The sequence below is a fragment of the Branchiostoma lanceolatum genome, chromosome 18 (assembly GCF_035083965.1).
Source record: "Branchiostoma lanceolatum isolate klBraLanc5 chromosome 18, klBraLanc5.hap2, whole genome shotgun sequence".
NCBI classification, from domain to species: Eukaryota; Metazoa; Chordata; class Leptocardii; order Amphioxiformes; family Branchiostomatidae; genus Branchiostoma; species Branchiostoma lanceolatum.
Window position 1 is genome coordinate 4,211,484 of NC_089739.1, and position 15,071 is coordinate 4,226,554.

The 15,071-nt window shown below is 39.2% G+C and overlaps 1 protein-coding gene across 2 annotated transcripts; it reads left to right on the forward strand.

Moving 5' to 3' along the window:
- The first annotated feature begins 934 nt into the window (after positions 1-934).
- Positions 935-13,312, forward strand: LOC136424300 (uncharacterized). Of its 2 annotated transcripts, none has more exons than XM_066412847.1 (14): positions 935-1,305; positions 2,761-2,892; positions 4,034-4,288; positions 4,744-4,836; positions 5,376-5,786; positions 6,487-6,996; positions 7,346-7,609; positions 7,980-8,243; positions 8,732-8,770; positions 9,497-9,772; positions 10,069-10,335; positions 10,626-10,898; positions 11,271-11,543; positions 11,896-13,312. In XM_066412847.1, the coding sequence occupies exons 1-14, from the start codon at positions 1,029-1,031 to the stop codon at positions 12,210-12,212; spliced, it is 3,651 nt and encodes a 1,216-aa protein (XP_066268944.1). In that variant the 5' UTR covers positions 935-1,028; the 3' UTR covers positions 12,213-13,312. The 2 variants fall into 2 exon arrangements, with proteins under 2 accessions (XP_066268944.1, XP_066268945.1); XM_066412848.1 differs by lacking the exon at positions 935-1,305 and adding an exon at positions 1,956-2,071.
- The last annotated feature ends 1,759 nt before the right edge of the window (positions 13,313-15,071 follow it).

The window sequence follows — 15,071 nt, forward strand, 5'->3', positions numbered from 1 at the left end:
ATTGTCAGTCGTCCGTCCTTGGGCATTTGAGTCTTAAATTGATTATGTTGGCATTGGGAACAAATATTCTGTTAAGAGAGTCCTTGGTTAAGATAATTACTTGGATACAAAAATAAACATTTTAAAATTCTGCTATTCGTAAGAAGAGAACTACCATAACATTAGACTCTACGACTAATCAACCTACATTACATACTTTTTGGCAAAGTACAATGGAATTATGCAAAATGAAAGAAAACTGAACTTATATGTTCAATGAATTTAATCAAGGAATCAAACAAGACTTGGTGGCTTTACGTGTAAAAGTGATTCACCAAAATACTTTTGTGACCTTTGACCCCCTGTCACTGAGGACTTATCATTAGAAACAACTGATTGAGAAAAGAGGACAGATTGTTTTAGTGTACTGACCGATCTGTCACCAATTGTAAGTCACCTGGTTCCGTATTGTAGGAACTTAACACTGATGAAGTTGGGAGAATTTAGTTGTTTATCACTTTCTCCTTCCAGGTGCATGTAGCTTATGCATGAACGTCAAACCAAGGAAATATAATGTCCTTGGTCAAACACACAATTTGTTTGCCATACATACACTGTGACCCACAACATTACTATCCCACGTGACGTAGCCATTGTGTACAATGTAAATAGCCCAGTGGCCTTGCTTTGACTGCGGTGAAACCCTACACCGCAGACTATGCCATAAGGCACAGAGGGACTATTTCACTGGAAGTCTAGAAAGGACAAATATTATAAATAGATATTCCAGCTCACATCACAGTTATCTATATGCTTAATAGAAAGATCAATAAAAATGTATCAATCTTCATATGCATTGTACTGAAGTCCACAAAAATACAGCACAACTTCATGTCCTATTGGTTGTTTCCTCATAGTTGGTCAAATGTGAAAGTTGGTTAGTTGCCAAGCTTAGAGTGAATGGATGAGTGATTTGTGAATCCAAGGTACATACTTGTACTTCAGAAGGTTTTGCTCCTTGTTTTCAAGGCGTCACATGGACAGCAACAATGGAAGAGAGACACAATAAGATGTTGTCGGCACAACTTCCTTATCTCCGCAAGGACTTGAGAGTGAAGTATGTGTTACCAGTACTCAAAGAAAAGGGCATCATTCTGCCAGCCATGGAAGAAGACATAATGGCTGAACCCACTTTTGAGGAACAGGTGGATATGTTAGTGGATCTGTTAAAGACCAGAGGACCACATGCATTTGAAGTGTTCGTTGCTGTTGTTGAAGAGACCTACTCTCATTTGGCCAAAGGTTTGCTTCAAGAAGACAACACTGGTGAGTTTGACTTCAATGTTTGATCAGTCAATACAACAACAAGCCACCTGCTGCGCACCCTTGTGTAGGACCCCCGCAGAGATATAACCAAATACTTAGATACAGGCAAGTATACTGTAATGGATCCCTTGAATGTTGTAGGAGCGATACTCAAAGTTTTCTGTTGTGTATGTCAAAATAGAACGACAATTTGATTCAAGTTGGAAAGGTAGAATTTTTTTTATCAAAGGTTGTGCATTATAGACAGGTGACAAGGCTCCGTTTCAGATTCCTTCCGTCTGTTTTCTTTTTCAAGTTTACCGTTTTCTTATTGCATTTATTTATTCTTATTTCTGGCCGAGAAGGAATAAGAAAACGCTATAAGAAACGTCATAGGAAATGTCATAAGAAAACGGTAAATTGAAAGAGAAAGCAGCCGGAAGGAGTTTGCTACAGGTGCACTGGGCCTTGAACAGAGGTCTTTCCTGCATATTTGCATACGTTAATGAGGTAGAGGCAAGATGGCGGACGCCGGTAAACAGACACGATCCCGGCGCAGTTTTCACCTTCGCAAAGCACTTTTAAAAGCTTATACAGCACGGAAACTTGATAGACACAAAGAGGAAACCTCAATGCACAAGGTATGCGCAAGTTGGCTGCGGCGAATATAGCATCCGTTGCCCAAGCGACCGGTATTTTGTGGGGCGAACTGGGTATTCGCCTAAAAGATGCTGTCTGACTAGAATATCCTACAAAGTTCAATGGGAATTATAACTTGAAGAAACTGGTAAATACTTTAGACTTATTGCGTCTTTTTATTCACAATTGTATAGACTATACATTTAGGGCGTTACAAAAGGTCCTTGCACCACGTACAATGCATATTAAACCCCTCTGTGGTGTTTAGGCTGCGACAACCCCTAAACTACGAGCGCAGTGTTCAAATGTTTTTGGCGACACCTAAGAGGCGAGCCTAATGTTAAAGTATTGTGTGCAGTCTGCAAGAATTCTAGAAATTGTACAGAAATGTGTCCAAAGGAATGCCAGTACACAGGAATTTGTCTACAGAAGGTACTGCAATGTTAGAAAGAGGGTCATGCTGGCTCCTGGGGGCATTTGTCCTTTAAAACTGGGGCAGCTGGCCACAGGTGTTTCCAGATGTAACGTTAGTAAATTCGGTTGTATATGGGCAAACTTTGCACGATTGACCATTTTTCCTTGGATATTTTGTTGTGTATATGTGTTTCTGTATTTGTGCGTGTGTGTGCATGTTTGTATGATAAGTTCAATAATCAAATAATCATCTAAAGATTATCATAGTTAACACATCTGGCATATTAAGGCTTCTTTCTGCCAAACCCCACAACAATTTAATTCAGTTATGTATACGGTAGTTTGCCCAAAGCCATGTACCTTTAAACTCGCAACAACAAATTTACAATGATGTTATACATTGTTACCTCTTGTCCTGAATAGCAGTACCGATGTTGGAAGCTGCACTGCCTCAAGCCACAGCAGCCAAACAGCTCAGAGAAGAGAACGCTGCTCCCTTGTCAACCCCTCCCGTGATGCTTCCATCTCCTTCAGTTCCCATCCAAGAGTCGCAGGGTATGATTATGCAACCTTTTATACCATCAAGCACTTAGGAATCACATTTTGTGCTATCCTTTATTTTTTCATTTGTCAAATACAAATTACTGTAGATATATGATGTACAGTACAGTGTAATTGCATGCTCCCCTCATACATTTAAAGAATTTGGTCATTGGTCTCTCACCAAGTCTTTCAGTGACGGGAGGGAAGACCTGTAATATCCCCAAGAAGTTAGTTAAAGGTGTATACATCACCCTGCATAAATTAAGCAAAACAATGTTGAATTCATTTGCATAATTTGAAATGTAAACATAGAATTCTGCAAACAGAGAGGACTTTTACACATGCAATATGTATAATTTTGGTAGAGAAGTCCATTAATTGAAATAAATTAAGCTAGTTATAGTCGTATTTGCATAATCAATGAGACAAGTAAGCAAGAAATTTACAAAAGCTCTTAATCATTTCATGGAGGTATCCATCTCCAAACTCTTCTTTGTGATTGTGCAGATTATAAAACTGTTGTTTACTCTAGGGATTGACACCAGGGGTAAGGGGTCCATAAAAGGGCCTGTATTTTCATATAGTTTAAACTGTGTTGACCCAGTCAGGTACACCATTCTTCTTGTAGCACATGTACATAAACTACACATTGTGGGAATTACGACTTAAGATAATTTGTTTTCTTATCACAAATCCATAACTTCTACAATCAATGGTGTTTTGTGGCTAATCATTTCTGAGGTATAAACATTTTGAAGTAAAGTCTGCAACTCTGCTTGGAGACCCAGACTGGAAGTCTTTTCTTGTTTTGAACATGTCTATCATGAAATGTTTATCTAGATAGAAGCTAAGCCCTCCAAGGGTTTGATCCCCCCTCCCCCTCCCTTTTCATTACTGTATATATTATACATCCTTTCCTTCAGCCTTAATGAAAAACAGAGGGGGGTCAAAACCTAATGGAAGACTTAAGACCTGTTGGAATGATTCCGACACAATACTGTCAATAGCCCTTGAAGTTTTCATAGAGCTTGCATGTGTTAGCTATCCTAGCGCAACCTTGGAGTAAGTTATCTATTTAGATGCCCAATATATTGATATTCAAGTCCTCTATATTGTAACATAATGATTATATTTCTTAATTTTCACTTTGCAGCCGTGGAAGCATGTTTTAACGTCGTGGTAAGAAAAGCACGTCATGAGTGGAAGGAAGTCTCGCGCATGCTTGGGCTATCGGAACCAGATATTGCAGCTATAGACAAGGAGAATCATGGAGACACAACTGAATGCTGTCGCCAAGCCCTGAACCTGTGGGTGAGGGCCAACGGGAGAGAAGCTACTCCTGCTGCATTGATGGAGGGTCTTGTGGCAGCCAGGTTTCAAAATGTTGCAGACCAGTTGGATGAAACATGTACGTATTAATATGATTTAATAATTAAGAAAAATGGTAACCAACATACAATATGTATATCCTTAAGTTTTATTTGCAGCTCATGTACATGTTCAATCGATAGCATGTACTAGATACTATGGTAGGCAGTTACTCAGAAATCTGTTTCTAAGGCTTGAACTATAAATAGTATTATAGCATAGTTTTCACTTTTGACTATGATCATGTTTGACCAAAACCTGGGGTTAGAACATACCATGCATACTTTGTTGGTCTGATGTTTTATTTCTCAGTGTATAACAGGGCTGTTTCCAGCTTTAATTTTGTTATCTTCCCACCCTTTGTTTGCATGGAAGCCCATGCTATTAATTTTCATTGTTAAATGTCATCGACTTTATACTCAATGTTGCAGACACTGACAAATAAGTTGTTTCAGAATCTGTTTTTAATCTGTTTTTATAAAATATTTTCTTCAGGTATGAGTCCCAAATCAGAAGCATTGAGCTGGTGCCAGAAAAGGGGTCGGGAAGTCCAGGATGATACACAGCTGGCTAAAAGACAAAAAACAGGTAGATTGTATTTCTAGTCCGATTGTTTCACATTGAAATAAGATTAGACTGAGCTCGATCAGTAAGGATCATGAATTATTTTGATGGGTATTGAAGAGGAAATAGTCTAAATGGGCAATGTACAAATGAATAGAACAACACTGTGCGCATAGAAGTTATCAAAATGTTGTCTTTTAGTTCTGCCAATTTTCTTTTTATTTTACCTTTCAGAATGATGCAATTTGACTTGTTGTTTATTTTCTCGCATTCCTGGATAATTGTTGATAAATGGAACAATGAATGTAGTAGAAGACGTGTGACTGTGTGAATATAAGAATGAAAACAATGAAATCTTGTGATCAAGGGCCAACATTCCCAACAAGTCCAGTAATACAGACATTTAGCTATCAATCATATCCAGCAAGGTACAATACATACCAGATACACAATCTGTAATTTCCCATCAATAGACTGAAAAGTGAAGGTGTAAGACCAATTGATGTAAAGACAATGATTCAAGTTAACATTCTGACAAAATTATTTTAACTTTGCCCTACTAGGTCAGCTGGAGATCATTGTGGACCTGGAAGGAGAAATAGCAAGACTTAAAGTTCCCTTTGGCCGTAAGAGACACACATCACTTCAACAGACATTGACAATGGGGGGATCTGTCTGTGCTATAAATATAGATGCAGCAGTCAAGGAGCTAGAGACGGCGTACTCTGGTACCGTTGAGTCTGTAGAGGAAGGTTGTCTTCTGTTCCGCTTCATCCCTTCATCCATCGCTAGCCTGGACAAATTGTGGAGAAGTTATCAGTCAGGTGAACTAGACCAGCTGTTTCAGAAAACCCTCATTAGAGAGAGAGTCATGGAAAGCTCCTGTATGCAGGCGGTCCAGCTGAAGTGCTTCATCAGGGAGGAAGAGTATCACATCTGCAAGTTGACTGCACAGGACTTTACGCAGTGTAAAGGTACGGACAGACAAGTTCTCTTTAATAAGCAAAGAGACAAAAGAAATTGTTCAGTGTGGAACTGATGGGTCAAAGGGTTTTAATTTTATAATTTTTGTGTGTGTTGACAGCCACTCGAAAGAGTAGGGCAAGTCTACATTGAGTTCTTCAGTTCTGTTGCAGCCGGGCCTTCTCTTGGCCTCAGCGGCAACTATTCTCTCAGCTTCAAAAGTTGTGACACTGTTGTAGCTCAGCTGACGCCAGGTGCTGCGATCGTTGCAGAGAGCTTCAAAGTTTGTGGGGTCAATGTGACCCTTCTTTAAGTAGTGTTTAAGGGTGTCTTTATATCTCTTTCTCTGTCCACCCCTAGGCCGTGTCCCTTGATCCAGTTGTCCAAACACGGTCTGTTTGGGGAGCCGATTTTTGTAGATACTACAAAACTACAGTCATGAATGACTTTGTAATCTGCTCTCTTCCTTTAATTTGCATCTACCCAAGTTTACATTAAGTCGCCCTTTACCATTTGTTGTGGTCTGGTCTCTCTTTTGTATCTCTTTATCCTACTTCCAAATTTAAGGACATTATCTTTTTTATGCTTTCAATTAACATTGATTCTAACAGATCTCATTGTTATTGATGTCATTTCTATCCCTAGTATAACTTTCTCTAGCTTGTGCGTGAAAGTTTACTCATCCTGTGATATTTTTTTCCTTGTTTTCAGGCCTTGTTGGACAGCTGTACCATCACATTAAGAAGACCCGTCTGTCCCTGGGAGACAGAGTCAGCACCACTATCCAGTCCCTGGACCTTGCCTCCACAGCCCTGCCCAGGTTCTCCTACATGCTGGCTCCAAACATAGGGCAACTTGTGAAGGAGATGCATAGAAAGAAATCCGAAGGCCAAGAGGTGGCGGAAAAGTCAAGCGAAAGACAGAAGCTTCAACTTTCATCATCCTGGGTGGAGGCATGGGAGGCTACACCATCAGAATTTAGTGATCTCGGTGACGATGATGCAACCCTGGCATTATCTGAGGTTCGCTCAAGGAGTAGTGGTGGAGCAAAGGAAAGTGGCTATGAATCACTTTCATCTGCTCCTAAGGGAAAACGCAGGGTGTCTGCAGCAGAACCAACCAGAAGTGTTCAAAGGGGTAGGAGGCGGAGCCAGGATATCAAACCTGAAACATCGCCCTTGTATTCCGTGTTCAGTTGGTTTCAAGCAGCACCAAAGCCAGGTAAGTTGTAGATAATGACCTTTTCATATGGTTTTGTAGTTGGTTGTGGCAAATGTATTTCTCTTGTAAGTTGAAACTCTTGAAAACTCAGTATTTGAATTGAGGGCCCAATTCCAACTCAATTATAGTACCATCTTGCCCTGTCAAAAATTATCATTAATGATGCTCCCAATCTTTCATTCCCCTTTCTTTTACGACATGAAAGGCATTTATAGTGTCCGAGAGAAGTTGAGATTATCATTATAATATTATTTACTTGCAAGTTCAAAAAGTCCTTGATTACATGTACTAAGTAACATTTGAAGTTTGACTACTGACTGAGAAATGTGTGATAATTGTGTCTCAACAGTTCGGCGACCAACAAGAAGGGAGTTGTTCCTCCTTTGCCGCAACCTGGGTACCCATGAGTTGGAGAAGGTTGGCCTTCAGCTAGGGCTGGACCAGGACACGCTTGACCGCTGTGCCTTGGACAACAGGGACAGTCCGTGGGGGCAGGTGCATGACATGCTGCTGACATGGATGGAAGAGTTTGAGGCTGAGGCTACAGTGAAGACGTTGACAAAAGCTCTCCAAGCTGCAGAAGTGGGGCTGAATCTGTACTCTTTCATCAGAGGTAAGAACTGCAGCAAGAAACAGATTCTCCATTTCCAGAGGTACATGATAGTAATAATACACTCCAGTCCTGATACATGGACAATTGTACACACAGCTTTTCATGCATGTACATTGTTCAGCCATGTTCTAGCTAAAAGAGCAGGCCAGCATTTTATTAGAAAGTTAATCATTATACAATTAATGGTTTATGGGTCAGAAATTGGTCAGAAATTACCCGTGCAATGGTAGTCAGTGCTGAATTGCTGCAGGGTTTACTATCACATAATACACAACAGATACATATTTGTGTCAGATACATATTTAATTGACATTGATTTGGTAGCACCATTGCTCAAATTGATATCAAGATTATTCTGACTGTTCCACAGTGCCATCAGCCTTGGAGTTGTGTCTGCTTGCCGGTAACCTACAATCATCTGAAACGGACTGGGAACAGGTGCTGACACAACTGGGTTTGACACAGGAAGACATCAGTCGTGCCAAGACAGTTCATCCCGATAGCAAGCTCAACCAGATCCAAACTGCACTGTTGAATTGGAGAGAGAGGCATGGTGTGGAAGCAACTGTGGATAAGCTGTGTGATGGTCTGACAAATCAGAAGGTTGCTTCAGCACTCTCCCAGTTCCTGAAAGGTAAGCTTTGATTTTGCTCATTGTGTCTATCTTCCACATAGTTTTGCATAATAAGTGATTAACAGAGACTGTCAGAGCAAAATTTTATGTCAATTTGAATACAATCATTAACTATTAGTAAGATTTTATTTATTTATTTATTAATCTTTAGGGTGGTCCCTTCAGTTAACTATGTAACTGATTTCCAAGGGAGACGATATGATTATTATGGAGTATGATTTCAGTAAATCAAATCAGAATTTTTAGATGCACAATAAATTACATGTGCTCATGATAGGAGTGGTGATCTTATGAAGAATGCACGTTGTAATACTTTGCAGTACCACATTTAGTTTTGAACAAAGTGTACACCAATGCCACGTATAATATTATGTCATGAGGTATTAAAATTTATGTTTTGGAATGATAGTTTGGCTTAATGGAATTTTTTTGCTTCACTCTGTAAAATTATATTAACTGGCAATTCCTTTTGACCATGTTCTGTTTAGACCCATTTGAACGAGAACAAGTCTACAAGTTTCTTGGCAGTAAGTTCAATCTTTGTCAACCTTTTTATCTAGAGATGAATCAAAGTAGACTGTACGTAGATACCAAAGAATTTATTAGATGATACATGTTTCGGAATATGTTTTGTTCGGATGTCAGATTTGGGTGGGCAATCTATCTATCTATATATCAACCTCACGGCAGTTTGGACCAAGCTTAGTACATACATGCAGGGTAGGCCACTGACTAAGTGATTAGTACACACAAAAGTCATATTCAAGCTTAAAACAAATGTTTTAAAAAAGCTCTTTGTATTGAAAGCTACATATGCCATGTCAGTGTATTTGGCATTATAACCACAAACTTTAAGGACTTAGATCTTTGAAGGTTAGATCTTTAAGATATCATTACAAGCACAACTTTTGAACAATTTATGTACTGAATATTGTATCATATAACAGATCTTTGATCAAATATGAAGTCAGAGTGGCAGGGCTTTCTCAAGCTTTAGATTTTTTACCGACCCACTCATTGTTTGGGAGCCCATGTTGTTGATTTTTGGTTTTAAGTCTGTCATTTTAAGCTAACAAAAATATATTTTCATCAATTTCATTGCATGAAGTGTAGATTTTTTGTTATGAAGTTCATTTTGGTTGGATACTGTGACATTTTTGTTGTTGTTCCAACAAGCAAATTTCTCTCCCAGAAGGACGGGTGCTGGAGACTGCCTTAATAGGCTACTAAGTCTGACTTTGTCATTCTTTCAGCCCCCGCAGAGCAACCCCCATCCATATACAACTTGCTCTATGTGGCAGACCTGCTCGGTCCTGAATGGGAAGGTCCAGCTGTCCAGCTAGGTGTTGACACGAAACAAGTAGAAGATTTTGTCCAAACTAAGCATGCAAGCCACATGGCAGGTCAGGCATTTGCTGCCCTTTCGATGTGGAAGGAGGCAGCTGGTGAAGAAGCTACTATGGAAAAGCTGTTTGAAGCTCTCCAAACACAAAGCAAGCATCTGATGCTGAATCTACACACTCCAATCAGTAAGTTGTGTAGTACCATAATGATTATAGTAAAGGGGTCTAAGATGATAGCATCATCATCATGATTGCAAACAATTGTATTTAAATTTGGTCTATCAGTTGGAGAGGCTACAGTATATGTATCTGAGATGAGTCTGAATGAGCTCACCTTATGTTCTTAATACAAATTGATATCAGAAAGTTTGAAAGTTAACCTGTTTTTTGTTTTGAAAATACAGCAATCCAGATTGCTAGACTGTGTAATGTGTCAAATGGAAACTTTTGTTTCAAACCTGTTTCTTGTTTTGAAAATGCAGCAACCCAGATTGCTAGTGTGTGTCAGATGGGCACTCTTGCTGGAAACCTCAGCTTGGAGGAATGTGAGTCTGTGTGTCTCCAGCTAGAACTTACAAGGGAAGAACTGGATACCTGCAGAGAGAGCTACAGACAAGACAAGCATGCCCAGAAGGTTGCCATGCTTCTGAAGTGGCTAGAAAAGGCTGGGGACCAGGCTACTCTGGACACTTTGTGTGAAAGTCTTCATCATCAGAAAGTACCAATGGACAAGTATCATTTTATCCTAGGTGAGTGTCAAATCCTCAAATTTTATACATGCATTTATAGAACCGGCCATTAGTAGAATTAAATCAAATCACAGCTAAAGGATGTTAGGGAGGCCCAGAGTTTTTACAACAAGAGCAACAGGAGTCTTTATTTCCAGTCAGTCTGGTATTATCATCCACTTTTCCTTGTCTTTGGAGGATTGTACAAAAATATGTAAAAAATACATAGTGGTACAAATGAAGCAACAAAAACACAGAACAAGCTGAGCCGTTCAGTTGTCCATTACCTTTATGTTTGGATATTTTTCCAGACACATCCATGCCTGTGACCAGTAGTTGGCAGTTAGAGATTCTGGCCAACAACCTCAGTGAGCAGACATGTAAGGACATGAGTCTCAGGCTAGGGGTGACAGAAGAAGAAACGGAAACATGTAGGAAGATGTACCCACAGAATGAACAAGCCCAGAAGGCTGCGCTGCTTCTGACGTGGCACAAGAAGGCTGGTAACACGGCAACATTGGACAAGCTGTGTGAGGGTCTCCGTCACGAAGATGTACCCGTGAACAAATACTGCTTCTTATTTGGTGAGTTCTTGGGATTTTCTAAATGAAGGTAGGTTTGGAAATGCATGCTTTAGAAATGATTATGACAATAAACATTGTCCCTACAGTTTAAGTCAACCTTTGGAGCAAATCTACTGCAGTGATTTCAAACAGCTTTTAGTAAGTGTTTGACATAAGGTGTGACCATTACCCTGTTTCCTAACTATCCTTACTATTAATTGGTGCCAAAAGATAATCTTGTATCTACAGACAAATTAGTTTTATTTCATTTAATTTCTCAGTGGTCAGATTAAAATGCTGTACTTAGTCTAGTAACAACGATAAGGAGTCCTTAGTTCTTAAAAGATATTAAAGGATAGAATGTACTAAAACTGAACAATTATTTTTTTTTAGTTTCACCAGCATCACTTGTGAACGTGTGGCAGCTGGGAGCTCTTGCCAACAAGCTGGAGAGACTGATTTGCGAGGCTGTCTGTCTTCGACTGGGGGTGACAAAGGCAGAGGTCCAGGCCTGTTGTAACAGGTTTAAGCGAGATGAACATGCCAAGAAGGCTGCCATGCTACTACTCTGGCTGGACAAGTCTGACAATCAGGCTTCCATTGGAAAACTGTGTGAAAGTCTTCATCATGAAGGTGTAACAGTGGACAACTATCGCTTTATTTTTGGTGAGTCTTTTAGATGGGTGCTGCTCTATATATGCACAATACAATGTGCCATACACTTTTATTGCACAATGATATTAATTTGTAACAGGTTACAAAGTATAAATGTACATGACTGTATGACATTCAAAGCAAAACTTCAAGGAGACTACATAGTCTATGCTACAAATGGAAAGACTGATAACAAAGTAATAAAGGAAAAAGTAATTATAAGTAACTTACAGCTTAAGTGAAATTTTCTATACTTTCTTTCTTAAGTGAATGTTTATCAATATTGTCAAGGGGGAGGGCAATATCAACATTGCAGTGAATATAATTGATGAATGATGGGGAAGTTTATGCTTATCTTTCACAGACACTACAACAGCACGGTTGCCAACGCAAAACGAGTTGAAAAGGCTTGCCCTGAACCTGAAGTCAGACCCGTATGCATTCCATTTGGCAGAAGCACTGGGTTTCCAGAAGCAAGATGTGGAGAACTGGCAGAAGAGGTATCCAGGCAATGTGTTTGAACAGATTGACACGATGCTGTACCAGTGGCGAAAGAAGTCCGAAGCTGGTCATGAGGCTACAACAGTCAGGCTGTGTCAAGTTCTGCACCAGGTGGGAATCGGACCAGACAAGTACCACCACCTTTGCTATGAGAGACCTCTATCAATGGACTGGATTTAGGTTACATTAAAAGCCTGAAGAGTACACCAAGAGGGGGTATCTCACTGGGCCGTGACTGTTTGCGAACTGGTTCAAACAGGCACCAATTACATGTAGCTCCAATTTGTTGCCTATAGGCACATACTGCTACAGTATTGGACAAAAATGTTTGCGGTGAGTTAAAGTTTGTGGTGAAACGGTCACCGCGAAAACGGCGAACATAAAACCATCGCGAACATTTCTGTATTTACAGTTTATGGCAACAGGCTCGATCACTGCGAGTCTCTTTCTGATAAATCTTAATCATTGTACATTGGTTTTTGATTCAGTGGCAACACTGCGATTTCCAATGAAGTTATCTTGTTGCTAATTTTGGGTTAAAACTGAGGATGTGACATTCCAAGTGCGGATGTTTTATTTGTAGAGGTCACGTATTTTACCCATGCATTGCACGTCAGTGTGGCCATAAGGGAAAATTGCGAACAAATTTTGCCGGAACAGTTTGTCATTAACAGGGGCAGTGATATACCCACCTTATGAACTGATGAGAACCTAATGATCTTTTGAGTACATGGTCATAAAATGTTTTAGACAAAGCTGTGATATCTTTAGATTTACTACTTTGTACATACATGTCTTCTCAAGTCAATTGGTTGATTTGATTAACAGAAAATTGATTCTTCACCAGATAGCAAACTTCTCAGATTTGCAGATTTTTGCTGTAGTTTTCGCCACTGTGCATAACTCATATTTTATATCTAAATTGGTGATCACAAATATTAACAAATGTCTTCATGTCGACTTTGGTAGAGGTACTGTATATATATATGAAATAGAATCCTATGTATAGGCAGTTAGTACTGCCTCTGTTATGGATAGTTTTGACAATAGACTATTTCAACTAGATGACATATTATAGCAAACCCCTTCTCATTCCATTCCTTTGTCAGTGCATTATATCTAAATTTATTATTGTTGGTTTTGCTTATCATTACATGTATGCACATGTAACCAATTCTGTTGGTAAATAGTAATTTGAAAACAATGTCAGCACTTTTAATGCAACATTTTTACATTTGTATTGTTATTCTGAATTTGGGTTCAAGGTTTCAACATAATTTGTTGTAACGTTGGGTAACATAAATTCGGGATTTTTCCGATAATGGTTGACTGAAATCAATCTAGCAGAACAATAAACCATCCTTTTTTTCTATAATTCTGTCAGTATCATGTACTATCTTTGCACTAATCATATATATGGTAGATTTTGTCTCTAGTCGTGCTAACACCATAATATTTCAACTTGAAACTACCGTCCGCCGCACGCACAATGACAGTGCTGTCGGACAGGGGGGGCACATTAATTCGGGAGAGAAGATTCGTCTTGAATATCTTACCGCTAATCACATTTTATACAGCAGCTATTCGTTCCATCCTTGGCTTGAGGAGAGTGCTATGGATATAGACGTGTCCAAGTAAAAAAAAATACACGAAAAAACGGCCGTACCGCACACATCAGGCCAGTTCGGGAACAACCCGTGTGTTGAGTCGGTAGAACTTCACTCAAAGTCGGCCCATCGTCATCATCGGGCAACGTGTAACGTTACATTATTCATGGAAAGTTAGCTGGATGCCGTAGCAATGGTAATACTACTATGTCCATGTGTTCCTTGTTGTGTTAGGAGCAAACTTTGAGGAAAATATCTTCCTCAGTCCACTATCACACGCAGTATTTAGACAAAAAAGTGTTCCTCACAAACCTTTGTCGTCTGCTTGACAACAGGATTCTGGTTAACAATATGGCGGCGGGAAAATACACGTGCCGTAGGTTGTAGCAACAGAGAGGAGTTTTGATGATTGATCACACTTAGAATCCAGTTGCAGGTTAGCAAAAGAGATTGTAATAAGTTGTCTTGTAAATAATTGTGTTTAGCAGGAAGCGGATGTGACATTTTTCTTATAAACCAGCCGACAACCATGTTGTGTAATTCTCCCACGAAGCCCTCAGACTGTTCCAATAAGGGACGGTGAGTTTTTGATCTCGTCGCCTTATAATGCATGCTTATCGAAGCTTTTCAGACAGTGTTCTGAATACGTAAGTCTGTCAAGTTTACATTTCTAGCGGTATTACTTATGTTGCATCTAGCACATATCCCTAAATACCCCGTTTTCGAAAAATCCCGAATTTAAGTACCCCACGAATTTATGTTACCCAACGTTACATGTATTAATTCATTGAAACTCGATGTTGTATGATATGAAGATTGTAATATACTATTAGTCAATGAAACAATGTGTGTCATATCTTAAAGAGTTGTTACTCTCAAAGTAGTGTGTTTTCAATTCAAAATACTTAGGATTGTAGGCCAAACTTAAAAGGTGATCCAAATATCTCAGTGATTTTTTTGTATGCTTGTTTTGAAGATTTAGTAATGGAATTTTCAACATTGGTGTGAGTCAATCATAGAGTATCCTAAAGAGCAATAACCGCTTTTCTGTTTTGTAGGAGTGCATTTTCATTGTTGTTGTTAAAATTAAGTGTTTAAAAGGCTGCAAGAGATAATGGTGGTCACTAATTATCTCGGCCTATTAAGTTATGATTTCAGCACTGTTGATTTGTGCACAGAATATATGGAGATATGATAAGATTCTTAGCTCTCCAGCATGTACGTGTTAGAAGCTATTGTCCTAATAAAGAATTAATGATACTTTTGACTCCCTGGCATTGTGCAAGTTATGGCATTCTCGGCATTTTTGAATATTAAAATGCAACATTTGAAAAAAAAAAAACTTTGTATATGAGGAAGTTTATCATCATGGTATAAGTCAGTTAGGCCATAATGGAGATTGTACAACACATAACAGAAATTAGGACGTCAT